This window comes from Embiotoca jacksoni, unplaced genomic scaffold, assembly GCF_022577435.1.
Source record: "Embiotoca jacksoni isolate LCO1_2020_lvr unplaced genomic scaffold, fEmbJac1.0.p SCAF_141, whole genome shotgun sequence".
NCBI classification, from domain to species: domain Eukaryota; kingdom Metazoa; phylum Chordata; class Actinopteri; family Embiotocidae; genus Embiotoca; species Embiotoca jacksoni.
This window is the reverse complement of record NW_027185276.1, coordinates 145,689-173,411: the sequence shown is the minus strand read 5'-3', so window position 1 is coordinate 173,411 and position 27,723 is coordinate 145,689. Positions and strand designations below refer to the sequence as shown.

General features: G+C 46.3%; 2 protein-coding genes across 2 annotated transcripts in view; one reads left to right on the top strand and one right to left on the bottom strand.

Moving 5' to 3' along the window:
- atp2c1 (ATPase secretory pathway Ca2+ transporting 1) lies at positions 1–24,133 on the top strand. Its single transcript, XM_069148411.1, has 24 exons — positions 1–93; positions 894–929; positions 2,055–2,116; positions 10,451–10,559; positions 10,901–11,056; positions 11,303–11,371; positions 13,988–14,063; positions 14,225–14,291; positions 14,429–14,553; positions 14,700–14,797; positions 14,974–15,069; positions 15,211–15,300; positions 15,466–15,570; positions 15,663–15,819; positions 15,893–16,063; positions 16,432–16,529; positions 17,109–17,159; positions 17,427–17,593; positions 18,173–18,241; positions 18,324–18,440; positions 18,761–18,908; positions 19,099–19,194; positions 21,244–21,385; positions 21,594–24,133. The coding sequence occupies exons 1-24, from the start codon at positions 1–3 to the stop codon at positions 21,713–21,715; spliced, it is 2,520 nt and encodes an 839-aa protein (XP_069004512.1). The 3' UTR covers positions 21,716–24,133.
- Positions 24,134–27,723, bottom strand: part of LOC138197584 (single-strand DNA endonuclease ASTE1-like) — a 4,875-nt gene continuing 1,285 nt past the window's right edge. Inside the window, exons 2-6 of the mRNA XM_069148409.1 lie at positions 27,444–27,723; positions 26,206–26,511; positions 25,930–26,134; positions 25,082–25,220; positions 24,134–24,981 (exon numbers count right to left, since the gene is read on the bottom strand). The exon at positions 27,444–27,723 is cut by the window's right edge and continues 592 nt beyond it. Of these exons, the coding sequence (XP_069004510.1) occupies positions 24,591–24,981; positions 25,082–25,220; positions 25,930–26,134; positions 26,206–26,511; positions 27,444–27,723 (1,321 nt within the window). The 3' untranslated portion in view covers positions 24,134–24,590. The remainder of the gene's footprint in view (positions 24,982–25,081; positions 25,221–25,929; positions 26,135–26,205; positions 26,512–27,443) is intronic.

Below are 27,723 nucleotides of genomic sequence, written 5' to 3'. Positions count from 1 at the left end.
ATGTCTCCTCCTCTCTGCTCGTTCAGAGGAGACGGAGACCGGCTGTCTGTCCTCAGAGATGTTTCAATGGAACTGTCCCACGTGGACGTCCCCGTAAAACCCCAAAACCAACACGCCTGTTGGTGTGAGACAGAAGAGGAGCTCTCTGTTTGTTTTAGGTGTGTGTGTCCGTGTTTGTCTTTCTGTCTGTGTGTGTGTGTTTCTCTGTGTGTGTGTGTGTTTCTCTCTCTCTCTCTGTGTGTGTGTGTGTGTGTGTGTGTGTGTGTGTGTGTGTGTGTGTAGGATGTCCTCTCGTCCTTCAGGATGTTTGTTTAGTTTATTAAAGTGAAACATGATCTGCAGCAGCGATGAAGACGAATGAATCTGAATATTATTCTATGAAGGTCAAATATGAGAAAAGCGACGAACTGTTTTCAGAATAAAGAATAAAGTTGTAACACTTTATTTTATTTATAAAGTTAGTGAAAAATTTCACTTTTCTGAGAATACAATCAAAATATTCCAAGAGAAAATATTAATATTTTGTTATTAAAGTTATTATATTACTAAGTGTGTACTACTATTATTGTAAAGTTTTAATACTTAAACGTACTTCATAAAATAAAAAAATTGACAAAGAATTCTAAACTATCATCAGAAAAATTCATTCATATTTTGTCAATAAAGCCAAAGTATCATAAAACTAAAATCATTCCAACTTTTATAAAAAGTAGAAAAATATATTTTATTTATTTACTATTTTTAAAATTTGTTTTGTGAATAAAATAAAGATATTAAATGCCAGTGTTCAATGTTCACATTGAGGTACATTCAGGCTCTTTGTTTCTGTGTTTGTTTGTTTGTTTGTTTATTTATTGTTGTTTGATAATTTAAATGTTTTTGTTTTTTAACAGGCCATCATCATCGTGGTGACAGTCGCCTTCGTCCAGGTATGTCCTCTTCGTCCTGTTGTCTGTCTCTGTCTTCAGTCTCTATCTTAGACATGTTGACATCTGTCTGTGCAGATGAATCCCTGACCTCTGTCCCCTGTACTCTGACCCCTGACCTCTGTACTCTGACCCCTGACCTCTGTACTCTGTCCTCTGACCCCAGTCCTCTGACCACTGTCCTCTGTCCCCTGACCTCTGTACTCTGACCCCAGTCCTCTGACCCCTGACCTCTGACCCCTGACCTCTGTACTCTGACCCCTGACCTCTGTCGCTTGTACCCTGACCTCTGTACTCTGACCCCTGACCTCTGTACTCTGACCCCTGTTGTCTGTCCCCTGTACTCCGACCCCTAACCTCTGTCCCTTGTACTCTGACCCCTATCCTCTGTCCCCTGTACTCTGACCTCTGTCCCTTGTACTCTGACCCTTGTCCCCTGTACTCTGACCCTTGTCCCCTGTACTCTGACCCCTGTACTCTGACCTCTGTACTCTGACCCCTGACGTCTGTCCCCTGTACTCTGTCCCCTGACCTCTGTACTGTGACCCCTGACCTCTGTCCCCTGTCCTCTTGACCCCTGTCCTCTGTCCCCTGTACTCTGACCCCTGTACTCTGACCCCTGTCCTCTGTCCCCTGTACTCCGACCCCTGACGTCTGTCCCCTGTACTCTGTCCCCTGACCTCTGTACTCTGACCCCTGACCTCTGTCCCCTGTCCTCTTGACCCCTGTTCTCTGTCCCCTGTACTCTGACCCCTGTCCTCTGACCCCTGACCTCTGTCCCCTGTACTCTTAACCCCTGTCCTCTGTCCCCTGTACTCTGACCTCTGTCTCCTGACTTCTGTCCCCTGTACTCTGACCCCTGTCCCCTGTACTCTGACTCCTGTCCTCTGACCTCTGACCTCTGTCCCCTGACCTCTGTCCCCTGTCCCCTGACCTCTGTCCCCTGTACTCTGACCCCTGTCCTCTGTCCTCTGTCCCCTGTACTCTGACCCCTGTCCCTTGTCCCCTGTACTCCGACCCCTGACCTCTATCCCCTGACCTCTGTCCCCTGTCCTCTGTCCCCTGTACTCTGACCTCTGTCCCCTGTACTCTGACCCCTGACCTCTGACCTCTGTCCTCTGTCTGCAGGAGTACCGCTCTGAGAAGTCTCTGGAGGAGCTTGGGAAGCTGGTTCCTCCAGAATGTCACTGGTGAGACAATCATCCATCCTCCTCTTCCTCCTCTTCATCATCCTTCACTCTCCACAAACATTTAAAACCATCTGAACTCTTTTACTTCTCACCAGTTCCAGTGTTATAGTGTGTGTTTCTGACGGTGTGTGTTGTTTGTGACTGTGTGTGTTGTTTGTGACTGCGTGTGTTGTTTGTGACTGCGTGTGTTGTGTGACTGCGTGTGTTGTGTGACGGTGTGTGTTGTTTGTGACTGTGTGTGTTGTTTGTGACGGTGTGTGTTGTGTGACGGCGTGTGTTGTTTGTGACGGCGTGTGTTGTTTGTGACTGCGTGTGTTGTTTGTGACTGCGTGTGTTGTGTGACTGCGTGTTGTGTGACGGTGTGTGTTGTTTGTGACTGCGTGTGTTGTGTGACTGCGTGTTGTGTGACGGTGTGTGTTGTTTGTGACTGCGTGTGTTGTTTGTGACTGCGTGTGTTGTTTGTGACTGCGTGTGTTGTTTGTGACTGCGTGTGTTGTTTGTGACTGCGTGTGTTGTTTGTGACTGCGTGTGTTGTTTGTGACTGCGTGTGTTGTGTGACGGTGTGTGTTGTTTGTGACTGCGTGTGTTGTTTGTGACTGCGTGTGTTGTGTGACTGCGTGTTGTGTGACGGTGTGTGTTGTTTGTGACTGCGTGTGTTGTTTGTGACTGCGTGTGTTGTTTGTGACTGCGTGTGTTGTGTGACGGTGTGTGTTGTTTGTGACTGCGTGTGTTGTTTGTGACTGCGTGTGTTGTGTGACTGCGTGTTGTGTGACGGTGTGTGTTGTTTGTGACTGTGTGTGTTGTTTGTGACGGTGTGTGTTGTTTGTGACTGCGTGTGTTGTGTGACGGTGTGTGTTGTTTGTGACTGTGTGTGTTGTTTGTGACTGCGTGTGTTGTTTGTGACTGCGTGTGTTGTTTGTGACTGCGTGTGTTGTTTGTGACTGTGTGTGTTGTTTGTGACTGCGTGTGTTGTGTGACGGTGTGTGTTGTTTGTGACTGTGTGTGTTGTTTGTGACTGCGTGTGTTGTTTGTGACTGCGTGTGTTGTGTGACTGCGTGTTGTGTGACGGTGTGTGTTGTTTGTGACTGTGTGTGTTGTTTGTGACGGTGTGTGTTGTTTGTGACTGCGTGTGTTGTGTGACGGTGTGTGTTGTTTGTGACTGCGTGTGTTGTTTGTGACTGCGTGTGTTGTTTGTGACTGCGTGTGTTGTGTGACTGCGTGTTGTGTGACGGTGTGTGTTGTTTGTGACTGTGTGTGTTGTTTGTGACTGCGTGTGTTGTTTGTGACTGCGTGTGTTGTTTGTGACGGTGTGTGTTGTTTGTGACTGCGTGTGTTGTTTGTGACTGCGTGTGTTGTGTGACGGTGTGTGTTGTTTGTGACTGTGTGTGTTGTTTGTGACTGTGTGTGTTGTTTGTGACTGCGTGTGTTGTTTGTGACTGCGTGTGTTGTTTGTGACTGCGTGTGTTGTGTGACGGTGTGTGTTGTTTGTGACTGCGTGTGTTGTTTGTGACTGCGTGTGTTGTTTGTGACTGCGTGTGTTGTGTGACTGCGTGTTGTGTGACGGTGTGTGTTGTTTGTGACTGTGTGTGTTGTTTGTGACTGCGTGTGTTGTTTGTGACTGCGTGTGTTGTTTGTGACGGTGTGTGTTGTTTGTGACTGCGTGTGTTGTTTGTGACTGCGTGTGTTGTGTGACGGTGTGTGTTGTTTGTGACTGTGTGTGTTGTTTGTGACGGCGTGTGTTGTTTGTGACGGCGTGTGTTGTGTGACGGCGTGTGTTGTTTGTGACTGCGTGTGTTGTGTGACGGTGTGTGTTGTTTGTGACTGCGTGTGTTGTTTGTGACGGTGTGTGTTGTTTGTGACGGCGTGTGTTGTGTGACGGCGTGTGTTGTTTGTGACTGCGTGTGTTGTGTGACTGCGTGTGTTGTGTGACGGCGTGTGTTGTGTGACGGTGTGTGTTGTTTGTGACTGCGTGTGTTGTGTGACGGTGTGTGTTGTTTGTGACGGTGTGTGTTGTTTGTGACTGCGTGTGTTGTTTGTGACTGCGTGTGTTGTTTGTGACTGCGTGTGTTGTTTGTGACTGCGTGTGTTGTTTGTGACTGTGTGTGTTGTTTGTGACTGCGTGTGTTGTGTGACTGCGTGTGTTGTGTGACGGCGTGTGTTGTTTGACGGTGTGTGTTGTTTGTGACGGTGTGTGTTGTTTGTGACGGTGTGTGTTGTGTGACTGCGTGTGTTGTGTGACGGCGTGTGTTGTGTGACGGTGTGTGTTGTTTGTGACTGCGTGTGTTGTGTGACGGTGTGTGTTGTTTGTGACGGTGTGTGTTGTTTGTGACGGTGTGTGTTGTTTGTGACGGTGTGTGTTGTTTGTGACTGCGTGTGTTGTTTGTGACTGCGTGTGTTGTTTGTGACTGCGTGTGTTGTTTGTGACTGTGTGTGTTGTTTGTGACTGCGTGTGTTGTGTGACTGCGTGTGTTGTGTGACGGCGTGTGTTGTTTGACGGTGTGTGTTGTTTGTGACGGTGTGTGTTGTTTGTGACGGCGTGTGTTGTTTGTGACGGCGTGTGTTGTTTGTGACGGCGTGTGTTGTTTGTGACTGCGTGTGTTGTTTGTGACTGCGTGTGTTGTTTGTGACTGCGTGTGTTGTTTGTGACTGCGTGTGTTGTTTGTGACTGCGTGTGTTGTTTGTGACTGCGTGTGTTGTGTGACTGCGTGTGTTGTGTGACGGCGTGTGTTGTGTGACTGCGTGTGTTGTGTGACGGTGTGTGTTGTTTGTGACGGTGTGTGTTGTTTGTGACGGTGTGTGTTGTTTGTGACGGCGTGTGTTGTTTGTGACTGCGTGTGTTGTTTGTGACTGCGTGTGTTGTTTGTGACTGTGTGTGTTGTTTGTGACTGCGTGTGTTGTGTGACTGCGTGTGTTGTGTGACGGCGTGTGTTGTGTGACGGCGTGTGTTGTGTGACGGTGTGTGTTGTTTGTGACGGTGTGTGTTGTTTGTGACGGCGTGTGTTGTTTGTGACTGCGTGTGTTGTTTGTGACGGTGTGTGTTGTTTGTGACTGCGTGTGTTGTTTGTGACGGCGTGTGTTGTTTGTGACGGCGTGTGTTGTGTGACGGTGTGTGTTGTTTGTGACTGCGTGTGTTGTTTGTGACTGCGTGTGTTGTTTGTGACGGTGTGTGTTGTTTGTGACTGCGTGTGTTGTTTGTGACTGCGTGTGTTGTTTGTGACTGCGTGTGTTGTGTGACGGTGTGTGTTGTTTGTGACTGCGTGTGTTGTTTGTGACTGCGTGTGTTGTTTGTGACTGCGTGTGTTGTGTGACGGTGTGTGTTGTTTGTGACTGCGTGTGTTGTTTGTGACTGTGTGTGTTGTTTGTGACTGCGTGTGTTGTGTGACTGCGTGTGTTGTGTGACTGCGTGTGTTGTGTGACTGCGTGTGTTGTGTGACGGTGTGTGTTGTTTGTGACGGTGTGTGTTGTTTGTGACGGTGTGTGTTGTTTGTGACGGCGTGTGTTGTTTGTGACTGCGTGTGTTGTTTGTGACTGCGTGTGTTGTTTGTGACTGCGTGTGTTGTTTGTGACTGTGTGTGTTGTTTGTGACTGCGTGTGTTGTGTGACTGCGTGTGTTGTGTGACGGCGTGTGTTGTGTGACGGCGTGTGTTGTGTGACGGTGTGTGTTGTTTGTGACGGTGTGTGTTGTTTGTGACGGTGTGTGTTGTTTGTGACTGCGTGTGTTGTTTGTGACTGCGTGTGTTGTTTGTGACGGCGTGTGTTGTTTGTGACTGCGTGTGTTGTTTGTGACGGCGTGTGTTGTTTGTGACGGCGTGTGTTGTGTGACGGTGTGTGTTGTTTGTGACTGCGTGTGTTGTTTGTGACTGCGTGTGTTGTTTGTGACGGTGTGTGTTGTTTGTGACTGCGTGTGTTGTTTGTGACTGCGTGTGTTGTTTGTGACTGCGTGTGTTGTGTGACGGTGTGTGTTGTTTGTGACTGCGTGTGTTGTTTGTGACTGCGTGTGTTGTTTGTGACTGCGTGTGTTGTGTGACGGTGTGTGTTGTTTGTGACTGCGTGTGTTGTTTGTGACTGCGTGTGTTGTTTGTGACGGCGTGTGTTGTGTGACGGTGTGTGTTGTTTGTGACTGCGTGTGTTGTTTGTGACTGCGTGTGTTGTGTGACGGTGTGTGTTGTTTGTGACGGTGTGTGTTGTTTGTGACGGTGTGTGTTGTTTGTGACTGCGTGTGTTGTTTGTGACTGCGTGTGTTGTTTGTGACTGCGTGTGTTGTTTGTGACTGTGTGTGTTGTTTGTTGTGGGTGTGTTGTGTTGTTTGTTGGTTTGTGTGTGTTGTTTGTTGTGTTGTGTGTTGTGGTTTTGGTTGTTGTTGTGTGTGTGTGGGTTTGTTTGTTGTGTTTGTGTTGTGTGTTTGTTGTTGTGGTTGTGTTGTGTTGTTGTTGTGTGTTGTGTGACTGCGTGTGTTGTGTGACGGCGTGTGTTGTGTGACGGCGTGTGTTGTGTGACGGTGTGTGTTGTTTGTGACGGTGTGTGTTGTTTGTGACGGTGTGTGTTGTTTGTGACTGCGTGTGTTGTTTGTGACTGCGTGTGTTGTTTGTGACGGTGTGTGTTGTTTGTGACTGCGTGTGTTGTTTGTGACGGCGTGTGTTGTTTGTGACGGCGTGTGTTGTGTGACGGTGTGTGTTGTTTGTGACTGCGTGTGTTGTTTGTGACTGCGTGTGTTGTGTGACGGCGTGTGTTGTGTGACGGCGTGTGTTGTGTGACGGTGTGTGTTGTTTGTGACGGTGTGTGTTGTTTGTGACGGTGTGTGTTGTTTGTGACTGCGTGTGTTGTTTGTGACTGCGTGTGTTGTTTGTGACGGTGTGTGTTGTTTGTGACTGCGTGTGTTGTTTGTGACGGTGTGTGTTGTTTGTGACGGCGTGTGTTGTGTGACGGTGTGTGTTGTTTGTGACTGCGTGTGTTGTTTGTGACTGCGTGTGTTGTTTGTGACGGTGTGTGTTGTTTGTGACTGCGTGTGTTGTTTGTGACTGCGTGTGTTGTTTGTGACTGCGTGTGTTGTTTGTGACTGCGTGTGTTGTTTGTGACTGCGTGTGTTGTGTGACGGTGTGTGTTGTTTGTGACTGCGTGTGTTGTTTGTGACTGCGTGTGTTGTTTGTGACTGCGTGTGTTGTGTGACGGTGTGTGTTGTTTGTGACTGCGTGTGTTGTTTGTGACTGTGTGTGTTGTTTGTGACTGCGTGTGTTGTGTGACTGCGTGTGTTGTGTGACTGCGTGTGTTGTGTGACTGCGTGTGTTGTGTGACGGTGTGTGTTGTTTGTGACGGCGTGTGTTGTTTGTGACGGTGTGTGTTGTTTGTGACGGCGTGTGTTGTTTGTGACTGCGTGTGTTGTTTGTGACTGCGTGTGTTGTTTGTGACTGCGTGTGTTGTTTGTGACTGTGTGTGTTGTGTGACGGCGTGTGTTGTGTGACTGCGTGTGTTGTGTGACGGCGTGTGTTGTGTGACGGTGTGTGTTGTTTGTGACGGTGTGTGTTGTTTGTGACTGCGTGTGTTGTTTGTGACGGTGTGTGTTGTTTGTGACTGCGTGTGTTGTTTGTGACTGCGTGTGTTGTTTGTGACGGTGTGTGTTGTTTGTGACTGCGTGTGTTGTGTGACGGTGTGTGTTGTTTGTGACGGTGTGTGTTGTTTGTGACTGCGTGTGTTGTGTGACTGCGTGTGTTGTTTGTGACGGTGTGTGTTGTTTGTGACTGCGTGTGTTGTGTGACTGCGTGTGTTGTTTGTGACTGCGTGTGTTGTGTGACTGCGTGTGTTGTTTGTGACGGTGTGTGTTGTTTGTGACGGTGTGTGTTGTTTGTGACGGTGTGTGTTGTTTGTGACGGTGTGTGTTGTTTGTGACGGTGTGTGTTGTTTGTGACTGCGTGTGTTGTTTGTGACTGCGTGTGTTGTTTGTGACGGTGTGTGTTGTTTGTGACGGTGTGTGTTGTTTGTGACTGCGTGTGTTGTTTGTGACTGCGTGTGTTGTTTGTGACTGCGTGTGTTGTTTGTGACGGTGTGTGTTGTTTGTGACTGCGTGTGTTGTGTGACTGCGTGTGTTGTTTGTGACGGTGTGTGTTGTTTGTGACGGTGTGTGTTGTTTGTGACGGTGTGTGTTGTTTGTGACTGCGTGTGTTGTTTGTGACTGCGTGTGTTGTTTGTGACTGCGTGTGTTGTGTGACTGCGTGTGTTGTTTGTGACGGTGTGTGTTGTTTGTGACTGCGTGTGTTGTGTGACTGCGTGTGTTGTTTGTGACGGTGTGTGTTGTTTGTGACGGTGTGTGTTGTTTGTGACTGCGTGTGTTGTTTGTGACGGTGTGTGTTGTTTGTGACGGTGTGTGTTGTTTGTGACTGCGTGTGTTGTTTGTGACTGCGTGTGTTGTTTGTGACGGTGTGTGTTGTTTGTGACTGCGTGTGTTGTTTGTGACTGCGTGTGTTGTTTGTGACTGCGTGTGTTGTGTGACGGTGTGTGTTGTTTGTGACTGCGTGTGTTGTTTGTGACTGCGTGTGTTGTTTGTGACTGCGTGTGTTGTGTGACGGTGTGTGTTGTTTGTGACTGCGTGTGTTGTTTGTGACTGCGTGTGTTGTGTGACTGTGTGTGTTGTTTGTGACTGCGTGTGTTGTTTGTGACTGCGTGTGTTGTTTGTGACTGCGTGTGTTGTTTGTGACTGCGTGTGTTGTTTGTGACTGCGTGTGTTGTTTGTGACTGCGTGTGTTGTTTGTGACTGCGTGTGTTGTTTGTGACTGCGTGTGTTGTTTGTGACTGCGTGTGTTGTTTGTGACTGCGTGTGTTGTTTGTGACTGCGTGTGTTGTTTGTGACGGTGTGTGTTGTTTGTGACTGCGTGTGTTGTTTGTGACTGCGTGTGTTGTGTGACGGTGTGTGTTGTTTGTGACTGCGTGTGTTGTTTGTGACTGCGTGTGTTGTTTGTGACTGCGTGTGTTGTGTGACTGCGTGTGTTGTTTGTGACTGCGTGTGTTGTTTGTGACGGCGTGTGTTGTTTGTGACGGCGTGTGTTGTGTGACGGTGTGTGTTGTTTGTGACGGTGTGTGTTGTTTGTGACGGTGTGTGTTGTTTGTGACGGTGTGTGTTGTTTGTGACTGCGTGTGTTGTTTGTGACTGCGTGTGTTGTGTGACTGCGTGTGTTGTTTGTGACGGTGTGTGTTGTTTGTGACTGCGTGTGTTGTGTGACTGCGTGTGTTGTTTGTGACTGCGTGTGTTGTGTGACTGCGTGTGTTGTTTGTGACGGTGTGTGTTGTTTGTGACTGCGTGTGTTGTTTGTGACTGCGTGTGTTGTGTGACTGCGTGTGTTGTTTGTGACGGTGTGTGTTGTTTGTGACGGTGTGTGTTGTTTGTGACTGCGTGTGTTGTTTGTGACTGCGTGTGTTGTGTGACTGCGTGTGTTGTTTGTGACGGTGTGTGTTGTTTGTGACTGCGTGTGTTGTTTGTGACTGCGTGTGTTGTTTGTGACGGTGTGTGTTGTGTGACTGCGTGTGTTGTTTGTGACGGTGTGTGTTGTTTGTGACTGCGTGTGTTGTTTGTGACGGTGTGTGTTGTTTGTGACTGCGTGTGTTGTTTGTGACGGTGTGTGTTGTTTGTGACTGCGTGTGTTGTGTGACTGCGTGTGTTGTTTGTGACGGTGTGTGTTGTTTGTGACTGCGTGTGTTGTTTGTGACTGCGTGTGTTGTTTGTGACGGTGTGTGTTGTGTGACTGCGTGTGTTGTTTGTGACGGTGTGTGTTGTTTGTGACTGCGTGTGTTGTTTGTGACGGTGTGTGTTGTTTGTGACTGCGTGTGTTGTGTGACTGCGTGTTGTGTGACTGCGTGTGTTGTGTGACGGTGTGTGTTGTGTGACTGCGTGTGTTGTTTGTGACTGCGTGTGTTGTTTGTGACTGCGTGTGTTGTTTGTGACTGCGTGTGTTGTTTGTGACGGTGTGTGTTGTTTGTGACTGCGTGTGTTGTTTGTGACGGTGTGTGTTGTTTGTGACTGCGTGTGTTGTGTGACTGCGTGTTGTGTGACTGCGTGTGTTGTGTGACGGTGTGTGTTGTGTGACGGTGTGTGTTGTGTGACTGTGTGTTGTGTGTGTTGTACGACGGTGTGTGTTTTTTGTGACGGTGTGTGTTGTGACTGTGTGTTGTGTGACGGTGTGTGTTGTGTGATGGTGTGTGTTGTGTGACGGTGTGTGTTGTGTGACGGTGTGTGTTGTGTGATGGTGTGTTGTGTGACGGTGTGTGTTGTGACGGTGTGTGTTGTGTTGTGTTGTGTTGTGTTGTGTTGTGTTGTGTTGTGTTGTGACAGTGTGTTTCCTGTTCCAGTATCAGAGAGGGGAACCTGGAGCACCTGCTGGCCAGAGAGTTGGTTCCTGGAGACACCGTGTGTCTGACGGTGGGCGAGAGAGTCCCTGCAGACCTGCGTCTGTACGAGGTACCAGCACTGTGTGTGTGTGTGTGTGTGTGTGTGTGTGTGTGTGTGTGTGTGTGTTTGTGCGTGTCCTGTGTAAACCTTCATTAACAGATTATTATAATCATCAGTTCAGTGAAATGTCAACTTAAAGTTTGTGTGCTGAGGCAGGAGATGAACTCGTCGTGGGAAGTTCACAGTAAACACGTAAACAACATGTAAAACAACAGACTTTGATGTTTGTTTATGAAAACAGAGGACAGACAGAGCAGATAGAAGTTCAGACCTCCTCCACTCTGTTCAATGAGGTTAGCGTTGATTGACACTACCCCCCCCCCCCCCCCCCCCCCTTCCTCCTCCCCCAGGCCATCGACCTGTGTGTGGATGAGTCCAGTCTGACGGGGGAGACCAGCCCCTGCTCCAAGTCCACCTCCCCCCAGCCGGCAGCCTCCAACGGAAACATCGCATCCCGCAGCAACGTGGCCTTCATGGGGACGCTGGTGCGCTGCGGCAAGGCCAAGGTATGCTCCGGGAGGCTCCGCCCCCTTTTTATACACTTGTTAAAATCAGCACAATGAGTCCACAGACTGCATGTAAAGAACTGAACTGAAACCTAAACATGTCAGAAATGTGACGGGGGACTGACCAGGAGGTGGAAACATGGTATAGAGGCCCCGCCTCCTGCCCCGACCCCGAGCTATACCACAACCACTGGCTGAATATAAAAATGCTGGTCGTCTCCGGGTGTGATTTGTGTTCTTCCTCAGGGCATCGTCATAGGAACCGGAGAGAACTCCGAGTTTGGGGAGGTGTTCAAGATGATGCAGGCAGAGGAGGTACGTGGCCCACAGAGGACAAACATCTGGGTCATGTGATTGCATCACAAACCTGACTTTAACCTGATTATAACCTGACTTTAACCTGATTATAACCTAACTTTAACATGACTTTAACCTGATTATAACCTGACTATAACATGACTTTAACCTGATTATAACATGACTTTAACCTGATTATAACATGATTTTAACCTGATTATAACATGATTTTAACCTGATTATAACCTAACTTTCACATGACTTTAACCTGATTATAACATGACTTTAACCTGATTATAACATGATTTTAACCTGATTATAACCTGACTATAACCTGACTTTAAGGATTATAACCTGACTATAACATGACTTAACCTGATTATAACCTGACTATAACCTGACTTTAATGATTATAACCTGATTATAACCTGACTATAACCTGACTTTAATGATTATAACCTGATTATAACCTGATTATAACATGACTTTAACCTGATTATAACCTAACTTTAACCTGACTTTAACCTGATTATAACCTGACTTTAACCTGATTATAACCTAACTTTAACATGACTTTAACCTGATTATAACCTGATTATAACCTGACTTTAACCTGATTATAACCTGACTTTAACCTGATTATAACATGACTTTAACCTGATTATAACATGACTTTAACCTGATTATAACCTGACTTCAACCTGATTATAACCTAACTTTAACCTGATTATAACATGACTTTAACCTGATTATAACCTGACTTTAACCTGATTATAACCTAACTTTAACCTGACTTCAACCTGATTATAACCTAACTTTAACCTGATTATAACCTAACTTTAACCTGACTTTAACCTGATTATAACCTGACTTTAACCTGACTATAACCTGGCTTTAATGATTATAACCTGATTATAACCTGACTTTAACCTGATTATAACCTGACTTTAACCTGATTACAACCTGATTATAACCTGACTATAACCTGACTTTAATGATTATAACCTGACTTTAACCTGACTATAACCTGACTTTAACCTGACTATAACATGACTTTAACCTGATTATAACATGACTTTAACCTGATTATAACATGATTTTAACCTGATTATAACATGATTTTAACCTGATTATAACCTAACTTTAACATGACTTTAACCTGATTATAACATGACTTTAACCTGATTATAACATGATTTTAACCTGATTATAACCTGACTATAACCTGACTTTAAGGATTATAACCTGACTATAACATGACTTTAACCTGATTATAACATGATTTTAACCTGATTATAACCTAACTTTAACATGACTTTAACCTGATTATAACATGACTTTAACCTGATTATAACATGATTTTAACCTGATTATAACCTGACTATAACCTGACTTTAATGATTATAACCTGACTATAACATGACTTTAACCTGATTATAACATGATTTTAACCTGATTATAACCTGACTATAACCTGACTTTAATGATTATAACCTGATTATAACCTGACTATAACCTGACTTTAATGATTATAACCTGATTATAACCTGATTATAACATGACTTTAACCTGATTATAACCTAACTTTAACCTGACTTTAACCTGATTATAACCTGACTTTAACCTGATTATAACCTAACTTTAACATGACTTTAACCTGATTATAACCTGATTATAACCTGACTTTAACCTGATTATAACCTGACTTTAACCTGATTATAACCTGACTTTAACCTGATTATAACATGACTTTAACCTGATTATAACATGACTTTAACCTGATTATAACCTGACTTCAACCTGATTATAACCTAACTTTAACCTGATTATAACATGACTTTAACCTGATTATAACCTGACTTTAACCTGATTATAACCTAACTTTAACCTGACTTCAACCTGATTATAACCTAACTTTAACCTGATTATAACCTAACTTTAACCTGACTTTAACCTGATTATAACCTGACTTTAACCTGACTATAACCTGGCTTTAATGATTATAACCTGATTATAACCTGACTTTAACCTGATTATAACCTGACTTTAACCTGATTACAACCTGATTATAACCTGACTATAACCTGACTTTAATGATTATAACCTGACTTTAACCTGACTATAACCTGACTTTAACCTGACTATAACATGACTTTAATGATTATAACCTGACTTTAACCTGGTTATAACCTGACTATGACCTGATTATAACCTGACTTTAACCTGACTTTAACCTAACTATAACCTAACTTTAACCTGATTATAACCTAACTTTAACCTGATTATAACCTGATTATGACCTAACTTTAACCTGAATATAACCTGATTATAACCTAACTTTAACCTGATTATAACCTGATTATGACCTAACTTTAACCTAATTATAACCTAACTTAACCTGATTATAACCTGATTATGACTTGACTTTAACCTGATTATAACCTGACTTTAACCTAACTTTAACCTGATTATAACCTGACTTAACCTGATTATAACCTGACTTTAACCTGATTATAACCTGATTATAACCTAACTTTAACCTGATTATAACCTGACTTTAACCTAACTTTAACCTAACCTGACTTAACATATTATCAATAAAAATAATAACCTATTACAATAAACTATCCTCAGGCTCCTAAGACTCCCCTGCAGAAGAGCATGGACCTGCTGGGGAAGCAGCTGTCTCTCTACTCCTTCGGCATCATAGGTGAGTGTGTGTTGTGTTTCATTGTGTGTGTGTTGTGATTCAGGGCTCAGTGTGTGTGTGTGTGTGTGTGTGTGTGTTTGTGTTTCAGTGTGTGTGTGTGTGTTTCAGTGTGTGTGTGTGTGTGTGTTGTGATTCAGGGCTCAGTGTGTGTTGTGTTTCAGGCGTCATCATGCTGGTGGGCTGGCTGCAGGGGAAGAGGATCCTGGACATGTTCACCATCGGAGTCAGGTACCGTCTGTCTGCTGTGTCTCTGAGGACAGGTAGCAGCTGAGTGACCTTTGACCTTTGCACCCTGTGATCAGGCTGCGTGCTCACTGAAGTCATGTGTGTGTGTGTGTTCACGTGTAATCATTGATCTCCTCCAGCCTGGCAGTCGCTGCCATCCCTGAAGGTTTACCCATCGTGGTGACGGTGACGCTGGCGCTCGGCGTGATGAGGATGGTGAAGAAGAGAGCCATCATCAAGAAGCTGCCCATCGTGGAGACGCTGGGTCTGTTCAGCTGCAGCGGGACACACCATACAACATTTAACATACAACATGTAACATACATGTTGTTCAACCTGCAGCTGATACAGACTGTGTTGTGTGTCTGTGTTGTGCGTCTGCGTTCTAACGCCCCTGTGCTCGTCTCCCAGGCTGCTGTAACGTGATCTGTTCAGACAAGACAGGAACTCTGACGAAGAACGAGATGACGGTGACTCAGCTGTTCACGTCAGACGGACTCCACGCTGAGGTCTGAACCACATCACTGTTTCCATGACGACTGACGAACACTTCATAAACACAAACAGTTGTTGATATGAATATTAATGCTCCAGTCAGAGACTCCTTCCCATCGCTCCTTGTTAACCCTCAGCGTTGTCTGTCAGGTGTCTGTCTCTCCTGTTAACCCTCAGTTTTGTCTTGCAGGTAACCGGTGTGGGCTACAACGGAGCCGGAGAGGTTCTGCTGGACGGAGAGATCATCCACGGCTTCTCCTGCCCGTCAGTCAGCAAAATCGTGGAGGTGAGTCGCTTGAAGATTTCCATCTCTGTGGGAAGAGTCGACTCTGATTCTCCGTCACGTTCTCAGACTGGAAGCAGGTTTTTTTTTTTTTGCTGTGACGTCTATATTGACGTGTGTGTGTGTGTGTGTGGATGTCGTCAGGTTGGCTGTGTGTGTAATGACTCGGTCATCAGGAATCGCAACCTGCTGGGCCGACCCACAGAGGGCGCTCTCATCGCCCTCGCCATGAAGGTAGGAACCCACAAACAGTCCAGGACAGGAGCAGCCTCTCCTTGATCCAACTGTGACTGTGTGTGTGTGTGTGTGTGTGTGTGTGTGTGTGTGTGTGTGTGTGTGTGTGTGTGTGTGTGTGACTGTGTGTGACTGTGTGTGTGTGTGTGTGTGTGTGTCCTCCAGTTGGGCCTGGAAGGCCTGCAGCAGGAGTACATGCGTCTGGAGGAGCATCCGTTCTCCTCGGAGCAGAAGTGGATGGCCGTCCGCTGTGTCCGCCGCACCCAGCAGGTGAGTCCCTCCTCCACCTGGAACCAGAGTTTGAACAACCACCTGCTGTGACTCATCCTCCTCCACTTCCCTTCCTCCTCCACCTCCCTCAGGACAAGACAGGAGTTTACTTCATGAAGGGAGCGTACGAGCAGGTGATCCGCTTCTGCAGCTCCTACAACAGCCGAGGGAGCGCACTTCCCCTCAACCACCAGCAGAGGGAGCTGTACCAGCAGCAGATCAGCTACATGGGCACGGCCGGACTGAGAGGTAAGGACACCAAGCCTGACAGGAAGTCCTCTGTGGTGGGAAGCAGCTCACTGTCTCTGTGTCCCTCCTGCAGTGCTGGCGTTCGCCTCCGGTCCTGAGAAGGGGAACCTGACCTTCCTGGGTCTGGTGGGCATCATTGACCCGCCCAGGTCAGGGGTCAAAGAGGCCATCGGCACGCTCATCAGCTCCGGGGTCGCCATCAAGATGATCACCGGGGACTCCCAGGAGACGGCAGTGTCCATAGGTCATTACTTAATTTTACAAGAAGCAATTTAAACATCTCACTGTTATTGATCCACTTCCTGTCCGGCCCGATCAGAGTCTCAACGGACGCGTTAACGGGAAACACTCTGAAAATATAGTGGAATTATCCTTTAAAGTTTCAAATGAAAAACAAAACAACTTCTCAGCACATACAAGGGGAGGATCAGTACATTCAGAGAGTGTTCCTGATTCCACCATCCATCCAAACCATCAGATCCTGCTGGAAGGTCTGTGGTGACATCACCGTGCTGTGTTCAGGAACTGTCTGGACTTATTGATGGAGCCTTGTACCGCAGACACCTCCTGAAGGTCCAGTCTGTGATTGGTTGATTGGTTGTTTCTCTGCAGCCAGTCGTCTCGGCCTGTTCTCTAAAGGATGTCAGTGTCTGTCGGGGGAGGAGGTGGATCAGCTGGACCTGCAGCAGCTCTCAAACATCGTCCCCCGAGTGAGAACACACCACAAACACACACATACACAATCTCACACACCACACACACACACACACACACACACACACACACACACACCACAAACACACACATACACAATCTCACACAGCACACACACACACACCACAAACACACACATACACCACACACACACACACACACACACACACACACACACACACACACACACACACACACCACAAACACACACATACACAATCTCACACAGCACACACACCACAAACACACACATACACCACACACACACACACACACACACACCACAAACACACATACACAATCACACACACCCATACACACACACTCACACTCTCACACACACACACACACACACACATTCTCTCTCTCTCTCACACACACACACACACACACACACACACACACACACACACACACACACACACACACACACACACACTCACTCAGATCTCTCCACGTTCACCTCTAAAAAAAAGCCCGTCTTCCTTCCTGCTGACGCTCGGATGAAATCTTTCCCAGCATGCAGCAGCACGGTGACATCACAGACGGTAAACAGGTTGTTTGTGTCTCCTCAGATCGCCGTGTTTTATCGAGCCAGTCCTCGACACAAGCTGAAGATCGTGAAGGTGAGCAAACCAGCTGCAACACGCTTTCAGGATGGAAATAAAAGGGAAACGTGGTGCTTTGGTTGTTTCAGTGGACGTGCAGGTGAGTCTGTCACCTGGAGTTCGCTGAGGAGTTCCAGTTCGTGTCTCAGCCTCGACTGTAGTTTAAACGGTCAATAAAGCGTTCACGTGTTCACGAGAGTCGACGTGAACTTTCACCACGTCAGAACTCACGGAGAGTTCGCTGACGTTTCTGTTCTCTGAACGCTAAGCCCCGCCTCTCCGCAGTCCCTCCAGAACATCGGTGCCGTGGTGGCCATGACGGGCGACGGGGTGAACGACGCCGTGGCGCTGAAGGCCGCTGACATCGGCGTGGCGATGGGCCTGACGGGCACTGACGTCTGCAAGGAGGCGGCCGACATGATCCTGGTGGACGACGACTTCCAGACCATCATGTGAGTCGGATGAGAAAACTCAGCCAATCAGCAGCCAGCAAATGGAAACATGATGAGATTTAACTCGGGTTTAAAGAACTGACTGCTAGGTTTACTTTAGGTTTAGTTTACTTTAGGTATAGTTTAGTTTTCTTTAGGTTTAGTTTACTTTAGGTATAGTTTAGTTTTCTTTAGGTTTAGTTTAGTTTTCTTTAGGTTTAGTTTACTTTAGGTTTAGTATAGTTAAGGTTTAGTTTACTTTAGTTTATGTTTATTTTTAGTTTACTTTAGTTTTAGTTAAGTCTGGTTTTAGTTAAACCAAGTTTAGGATATTATACATCTTTCTTCTTACCATCTTATTGGTCGGTTTCTGGACCGACAGTTTCGTCCTCAGATTTCTTGTTTTGACGAACCAACCATCCAAAAACAAAAATATTCACAGAAAACAAACTAAAGCAGCAAATCTTTTCCTTGGAACTGGTTCATCTTTGTGATATTGACGTGTTCGAGTTAAATAATCCGTTATCGCTGAGATCAGGTTTGTTCTTCGATGCTCCACGTCATCGTACGTGATTAATAAAACGTGTTCTCTATTTTCAGGTCGGCCATCGAGGAAGGAAAAGGAATCTACAACAACATCAAGAACTTCGTTCGCTTCCAGTTGAGCACGTGAGTTAAAGATCAGAGAGTTGTTTTTAAAAACAGAACTCTGCCGCTGGTTTAACGTCCGTCTCCCCCTGCTGGCCGTCAGGAGTATCGCCGCTCTGACGCTCATCTCCTTGGCAACCCTGATGAACTTCCCGAACCCGCTGAACGCCATGCAGATCCTGTGGATCAACATCATCATGGACGGCCCTCCGGCTCAGAGGTACTGCGGCATCATGGGAAATGTAGTCGGGATTAAAAGCACGAAGGCTGAAAACATTCAGATGTTCAGTCACGGAATAAAACACAAATCATTTCTTTTACTAGTTTTATGTTGATGTCAGCTGTTAATTACGTTTTAATCACTTCAGTTCAGTTTCTAATTAACATTCAAACTCCTGTTTCTCAATGGAAATCAATAGTTTAGTTATTTTATGCTCATAAATTTAAACGAGCGTGACTTCGGGCAGCGATGCTGCTGCAGGATATTGGAGGTTATGAAAGGGTTAACGTGAAAGCGTTGCCGTGGCGTTGTGTTGTCAGTTTGGGGGTGGAGCCTGTGGACCGGGACGTGATCAGGAAGCCTCCCCGGAACGTCAGAGACAGCATCATCACCCGCAGCCTCATCGTCAAGGTCCTGGTGTCGGCGCTCGTCATCGTCTGCGGGACGCTCTTCGTCTTCTGGAGAGAGGTGACAAACCCCCCCCCCCCCCCCACCACCACCACCACCACCACCATTACGTCTGAACGTGAAAGACAGTTAACGAGTAAAGAAAGTGTGTGATGATGTGAGGGGAGACGATGTCACGTTGTGAGTGTGACATCACTTCCTGTTAGAGAGGTGTGGTCAGGTGACGTCATTGGTCTCCGTTTGTCTCCAGCTGCAAGACAACGTCATCACTCCTCGAGACACCACCATGACCTTCACCTGCTTCGTCTTCTTTGACATGTTCAACGCTCTGAGCTCACGCTCACAGGTAACCACACACACACACACACAAACACACACAAACACACGCACACAAACACACACAAACACTCACAAACACACACAAACAAACAAAAACAAACAAACAAACAAACACACACAAACACACACAAGCAAACACACACAAACAAACACAAACACACACACAAACAAGCACAAACACAAACAAACACACACACAAACAAACACAAACACACAAGCAAACAAACACACACAAACACACACAAGCAAACGCACAAACAAACACAAACAAACACACACAAGCAAACACACACACAAACACACACATGAACACACAAACTAACACAAACACACACAAACAAACACACAAAAACAAACACTCACACAAACACACAAACAAACACAAACAAACAAACACACAAACACGCACATACACGCACACAAACAAACACACAAACAAACAAACACAAACAAACAAACACGCACACACAAACACGCACATACACGCACACAAACAAACACACAAACAAACAAACACGCACACACAAACACGCACATACACACAAACAAACAAACACACAAACAAACACTCACACAAACACACACAAACAAACACACGAACACACAAACAAACACACACAAACAAACACACAACTAACACAAACACGCACACACACAAACACACAAATGCAAACAAGCACAAACACACACACAAACACACACAAGCAAACAAACACACACACAAACACACAAGCAAACACAAACAAACACAAACACACACAAGCAAACACAAACAAACACAAACAAACACACAAGCAAACACAAACACGCACGCAAACACACACACATGAACACACAAACTAACACAAACACGCACACACGCACAAACACAAATGCAAACAAACACACACACAAACAAACACACAAACACACACAAGCAAACAAACACACACAAACACACACAAGCAAACACACAAGCAAACACAAACAAACACAAACAAACACACACAAGCAAACACGCACACAAACACACACACATGAACACACAAACTAACACAAACACGCACACACAAACAAACACACAAAAACAAACACTCACACAAACACACAAACAAACACAAACAAACAAACACGCACATGCACACACACAAACAAACAAACACAAACAAACAAACACTCATACAAACAAACACGTACGCACAAACAAACAAAAACAAACAAACACACAAACAAACACTCACACAAACACACGAACACACAAACAAACACACACAAACAAACACACACAACTAACACAAACACGCACACACACAAACAAACACACAAATGCAAACACACACACACACACAAACAAACACACAAGCACACACACAAACACACACAAACAAACACGCACAAACAAACACAAACAAACAAACACACACACAAACACTCACATAAACAAACACACACAAACAAACACACACAAATAAGCACAGAAACACACACACACAAACAAACACACACAAACAAACACAAACACACACACGAACACACAAACAAACACGCAAACACACACAAACAAACACACACACACAAACACACAAACACAGACATACACACACACACCCACAAACACAATCACCCATACACAATCACACACACACAGACACAAACACAAACACAAACACACAGACATACACACAGAGACATACACACACACACACACACACACAAACACACACACACAGACACACACACACACATACACAATCAACCATACACAATCACACACACATACACAATCTCTCACCACACACAAAAACTAACACAAACACGCACACACAAACACACACAAATGCACAAACACACACACACACAAATGCACAAACAAACACAAACACACACACACACACAAACAAGCACAAACACACATACCACAAACACACACAATCACACACACACACAATCACACACACCACAAACACACAATCTCACAGACACACCTCTCACCTTTCTGCTGCCTTCACCTTTATTCTCCGCTGTGTGTGTGTGTGTGTGTGTGTGTGTGTGTGTGTGTGTGTTGCCCCCCCTCCAGACCCGGATGGTCCATGAGATGGGTCTGTGCAGTAACAGGACGTTCTGTTATGCCGTCCTGGGGTCCATCATGGGTCAGCTGCTGGTCATCTACTTCCCTCCTCTGCAGAACGTCTTCCAGACGGAGAGCCTCAGCATCTTCGGTAAACATCAACAATCACACCTCTTCAGGGGAGGGGTCTGTTTGTTGTTGTTTGTGTCTTTGTTGTTGTTTTGTGTCTTTTTGTTTTTTTGTTTTGTGTCTGTTTGTTGTTGTTTGTGTATTTGTTGTTGTTTTGTGTCTTTTTGTTGTTGTTTTGACAGACTGTCCTTCTGATGACTTTAAAGTCCTGCGTCTCCTTCCTCCTGCAGACCTCCTCTTCCTCGTCTCCCTCACCTCCTCCGTGTGCGTCCTGTCAGAGGCCATCAAGAAGGTGGAGAGGTGGAGGGGGGCGGAGAGAAGCCCCTCCCCCGACTGCTTCCACGAGGTATGAACCCGCCCCCCTCGCTGTCCATGCTGAAGGAGGAAGAGGAGGAGGATGAAGGTGATGGCACTGACTCTTTACGATTTCCTGTGAGGTGGGCGGAGACGCTCTGGTGTGGGACTGGAGGGGGGCGGGGGCGGCGGTTAGCAGACTTGACTCTAATAAAAATGGCTCCGCCCCCTCCAAGGTGCAGGGGAACTGCCGACACACGGCTCGTTGTTTTTACAGCCGTGAGCCGTTCTCCATGTTCTCCTCCAGGTTCTGGTTCTGTCTGTGGAGGACCGCCGCGTCTTCATGCAGGACGAGCGGTTCTGTTTCCTGTTTGGGGAAGGGGAGGGTGGGGGATGATGGTACGAACCAATCAGAGATCAATACAACACAGGTCTGATTTATTTAATTTATACTGATAAAATCAACATGAAGGAACATCAGACGTGAAGTTCTGATCCGATCTGCAGATTTTAAAGTCTCATCATTCAAATCAGATTTATGAATAAACTCCTCCCACCTCCGTCAGTCAGACGCCCTGATTGGTCGACTGACGATTTAACACAAACACGGTTTTCTACTAAAATAAAAAAATAAAAAGCCAAATTTCAAATCTGATAAAAAAGTTCTGACTTCATTTCTCGGGTCCGTCTGCTGCTGTTCATCTTGTAAATCACTGAAACTGTAAAAGCTGCTCGTTGCTCCTGAGCTGTCCGACCCGGTTCCACCAGACTCCGGTTCTCTGACCCGGTTCCGTTCACGTTCTGTTCCAAACTGTCCTGCGACTAAACGCAACGTTTTTCAAAGGGACTCTGGTGCGGCGCGTTTTAAAGCATCTGATTTTAACATCAACGGTTAAATCTGTCTGAAGCTGCTCTGAGGTTCCCAACATGAGGGCCGCGGCTCCTCAGGAGGTCCTCAGGGTGACTCTGCAGGGTCCGCAGCAACAGGAAATTGATTTTCACAACTCGAGTCCTGAAACGTGTGAGCAAAATGAAAAGCGATTATTTCTTGCTGCTTCTGATCAAAATAATTTTCAAAAAATCAGCCTGTTAATTTCTGCTGGATAAAAAGACGACATTAGTCGTGATGTCATCAAACCAAATCGAGATGTCATTGGATCGACTCATGACATCATCAGATCCTCTGAACATCCTTTTTTTTTGGATTGAACGTACCGTTGCCCCTCCGTCCGCCCCGCCGATCCACTCCGTGTTCCGTGTTCCTCCCGCTGTCGTTAGATTAAGGAAACAGCTGAGAGGCTGGGGGCGGGGCTTAACGTGGAGCAGCTCGGCCGACCGTCCCAACGCTTCCTCATCGTGTGCCTTAGAGAATCACCGCTGGTCGAATGGATCCGTGGACAGAAGCCCTTTACTGACGCGTCAATCACTTAGAACCAATCAGATTATTTAACTTTTATTTCATGTTTGTATTTCTGTTCGAATCTGAAACCGACTTGACCTTTGACCTTTGACCTTTTAAACAGACGTCCAGCTGCTTCCTGGAAACTCTGTCTGCTTGAATTTATTTATTTCTAAAAGGCTCCTCTTCGTCACCAGGAAAGAGGAAGATGGTTTTCATCGTCGTCGTCGTGGCGACCGTCGGTTTAAACTTTCAGTTCAATCAGTGAAAACTTTAAATTGAATGCCTGGTTTCTGTTTAATTTCATATTTAAACCTTTTTTGATTCTATTTTTTTGTTTTTTGTTTTATTTATCAAAAGAAAAACAAATGTAACATCTAATTCATATGTAAACTATTGATTAAACAAACTGCCATAAAAAAAATTCTGCTTTATTTTTTTCATTTCGACTTTTATTTTACTAGAAAAATCAGTTCTAAAAAAACAATGTTTTGGTCAAAATAAGAAGCAACAACAATCATGAGTCTCATTTTTATTCTTTGATTTGTTCAAACATCGTCCGGTTCTTCTTCTGTGGTGCCGCGCAGCCTTTAAAAAGCTTTAACCTTGAAACAGCTGATTATTTTTGAAAGCTTTTGAAAGCTCTGTTCTGACGACGTCTGGTCTGAAAGGATTTTCTGAAACAAGCAGCTCGTCCATGACTGGAACTTTGTTTTGTAAACAAACAGGAAGTAGTTCCTGATGTAGTTTAAACTGCTTCCTGTATAAATGAGGTTTGTTGGAGCTGAATGACCCTCAGCACAAGCAGGAGGAAACTTTAAACGAGCCGGTCCGGTGGACTGGACCTTTAAACGAGCCGGTCCGGTGGACTGGACCTTTAAACGAGCCGGTCCGGTGGACTGGACCTTTAAACGAGCCGGTCCGGTGGACTGGTCGCTGATCTGGCACTTTGTGAAACTCTGTTCATGAAGCTTCTCCTTCGTCGTCTGGTTTCATTCGTGTAAAACAGAACGCCTCCTTTTATTTATGTTTGTGTGAGAATCAAATGTATAATAAAATTTTTATAAACCCTTTAAAGACGTTGTTTGTTTTTATTTTCATCAGTTCACTTCTACAGAAACAGTTCGACAAGTCAAAGCTTCACTTGTTAAAAACCAGAAAGATCAAAGTCACTCTCCTTGAACATTTTATTAACATTTTATTAACATTTCCTTGTTTTGCATTCGTTCCTTCCAAGATATGAGAAATGTTTTTTTCTTCCGTGTCGGTTTAAAAAAAGTCAAAACGTTCCTGAAGAGATCTGAAAAAAAAAACTTTCAAGAGAATTCTTTTCAGTAAAAGTTTAATATTTTAAAATCTATAAACATCAGGAAAAAGTTCAATGTTTTAACAATTGAAGTTTTTTTTGGAGCCGTAAATACACAGAACAATAATAAGAACAATAAGAATAATAAGAACAATAAGAACAATAAGAACAGCTGTTAAAAACAAAGTGAAGTGGTGATTAAAGTGCGTCTCCCTGAGTCGGCGTCCATCAGAGGATGCCCCACCCCCGGCACTCCTGCTTGCGGGACAGTTGTGGTTTGTTGCACCTGTTGACTCTGTCCTTGGTTCTGTACCGAGTCTTCACCGACAGCTGATTGTCCAGCAGCACCTCCTCCTGCATTCGGACCGCGCTGCGATCTTCGGTCTCCTCGTCTTCGTACAGCAGCGCCAGGTGCAGCTCGGCGGTGAGGTCGGCCGGAGGCCGCCGCCCTCGAGGCTCGGAGGACGTCGGCGCCCTCCGAGTAAGGAACTGGTGGACGACGGACAGCGCAATGTTGTACTGCCCCCTGCTGGCCCAGTCGCTCTTCAGAAAGTTCTTCAGTCGTCCTCCTGTCCGCATCCTGTGGACCAGCTGGTGGACCAGCGTCCCCTGATACAACCTGGACAACGTCAGCACCACAGGAAGGACAATGTCACCGCCCGTTTTTTAAATTCAACTGAGGCCGTTTTCACCTCCAGATCAGAGTCTCTGAGTCTCACCTGGCGACCTCCGGATCAGGAAGAGGGAAGTCCAGCAGCTGGTTCAGGTGGATGCTGTCCTTCAGGCACACCTGCCACTGGTTGAAGACCTGAGACACCAACACATCGAGCTTCTGTAGACAGCATTGATGCTGCAAAGCTGCAACACACACACACAGACACACACACACACACAGAGACACATACAAACACACACAAACACACACACACACACAGACACACACATACAAACACACACAAACACACACAAACACACACACACACACACACACAGAGACACATACAAACACACACAAACACACACACACACACACACACACACACACACACACACACACAGAGACACATACAAACACACACAAACACACACACACACACACACACACACACACACACAGAGACACATACAAACACACACAAACACACACACACACACAGACACACACATACAAACACACACACACACATACACACACATACACACACACAGACACACAGACACACACACACACAGACACACACACACAGAGACACATACACACACACACAGACACACAGACACACACACACACACACACACACAGAGACACATACAAACACACACAAACACACACACACACACACACACACACACACACACAGAGACACATACAAACACACACAAACACACACACACACACAGACACACACATACAAACACACACACACACATACACACACACACACACACACAGACACACAGACACACACACACACAGAGACACACACAAACACACACACACCTGAATCACAGGTTGCATCGCAGAGCGTTCATCATAGTCAGAGCTGCTCATCTGTTTGTTTCTTACCTGCTTTGTGTCTCGGTGAGACTCCGCCCATCATCACTACCAGCAGCGCCTTCAGCGCCGTCAGGTCCGGAGGGGGCTGAGCTCTCTGCAGCCAGTAGCAGGTGACGGCCACCGGGAGGCGCAGCTGAGGCGGCAGACGGCTCAGAGCGGCTTCAGTCACCCCAAGAGCCTCCAGGAGGACCTGCAGACGCTCGGCGGGGTTCGCCTGGGAGGAGGCGGAGTTAATGCGGAGCAGGATATCATTCATGCATTAGAAAAAGAGGGCGGAGTCTTCACCTGGTGCAGCGTGCCGAGTCCGAGCCGCTGGACGGCGCCGGTGAAGGTCGGTGCGACGGGGATGAATGTGAGGTCCAGGCCGGCTCGGTCTCTCTCCTCCACCCGCAGCCACCTCCGGCCGCCCAGCAGCAGCCCGTACATCACCTGACGCAGCGGCCTGGAGGTCCGGTTGGTGCTGGGCTGGTCGGTGTGCTCCACGGCGATGCTGAGCTTTATCCTCTGCAGCAGCAGCACGTCCAGTACGTGAGGAGTCAGCCGGGCCTGAGTCAGAGGCAGCCGAGTCCAGTCCGGGACGACAGCCAGCGCCTGCAGGAGACCACGAGAACAAACGCTTCAGTCTCTGACCTGGACGATACTTCTTACATTTAAAAGTCCAGGATGAAATCCAGCTGAGGGACGGCGAGGAAGATGAGGACTGAGGCTACTGGTCCTGTCCTTCTACGTCTTCTAGGATACAAACGAAGACTTTTGTTGTCCCCTTCAGGAGGTGGTACCGGGACGGACATGTCCTCTCATCTCCACTACCACAAACGTAATTTGGATTCGTCCCTAAAAGCTTAATCCGTTTTTTTAATGATTCGATTCAACCCCGTTTATGAAGAACAAAAGCAAAGAAGAACCGACCGTAGAAGATCTCATAAACTCCGGCTTGCAGGTCATTTAGGCTCTTGCAGCAGAAAGACATCTTTTCTGGTTTGACCGGGTCGTAATAAAGACAAATGTTACGTTACTGCTTAATCTCAGTGTTACCCAAAGGCCAAAGTCTAGTTCTCAAAGTCTAGTTCTCAAAGTCTAGTTGTCCAAAGTCTAGTTGTCCAAAGTCTAGTTCTCAAAGTCTAGTTGTCCAAAGTCCAGTTGTCCAAGGTGTAGTTGTCCAAGGTTTAGTTCTCAAAGTCTACTTGTCCAAAGTCTAGCTGTCCAAGGTCTAGTTGTCCAAAGTCTAGTTGTCCAAGGTCTAGTTGTCCAAAGTCTAGTTGTCCAAAGTCTAGTTCTCAAAGTCGAGTTGTCCAAAGTCTAGTTCTCAAAGTCTAGTTGTCCAAAGTCTAGCTGTCCAAGGTCTAGTTGTCCAAAGTCTAGTTGTCCAAGGTCTAGTTGTCCAAAGTCTAGTTGTCCAAAGTCTAGTTCTCAAAGTCTAGTTGTCCAAAGTGTAGTTTTCCAAAATTCTAGTTGTCCAAAAGCAACTGGACCTGCTTCAGTTTTCTGGACTTGCTTGAAGGACCTCAAGCAGCTCCAGTTGCCTTTGGGTAACTCTTAGATTGACCTGAATGACTGAGGACATGTTTCTTACCTCGTCCACCGCTGGCAACGGAGGCGCCACCCCCGTCGACGAAGAACCGCTTCAGGGAACTGGCAGGCAGCCGGTACTCCTCCATCCCCAGATCCAGTTTCTGCATCACCTCCGCCTCGCTGTTCTTGCTCGGTTCTCCCATCAGCCCCAGCGACGCCTTCAGGGCCTCCTGAGGCTGCTGGAAGTCCCTCAGCCAGCGGAGGAGCCCCTCCAGGCGGCTGGGCGTCTCG

Excerpts from the sequence above, each read along its gene's own strand:
- atp2c1 (XM_069148411.1), top strand. The coding sequence starts at position 1 with ATGTCTCCTCCTCTCTGCTCGTTCAGAGGAGACGGAGACCGGCTGTCT. Across the intron at positions 94-893 it reads TGTCCCACGTGGACGTCCCC|GCCATCATCATCGTGGTGAC; the intron begins GTAAAACCCCAA and ends GTTTTTTAACAG. Across the intron at positions 18,242-18,323 it reads GTTCGCTTCCAGTTGAGCAC|GAGTATCGCCGCTCTGACGC; the intron begins GTGAGTTAAAGA and ends GCTGGCCGTCAG.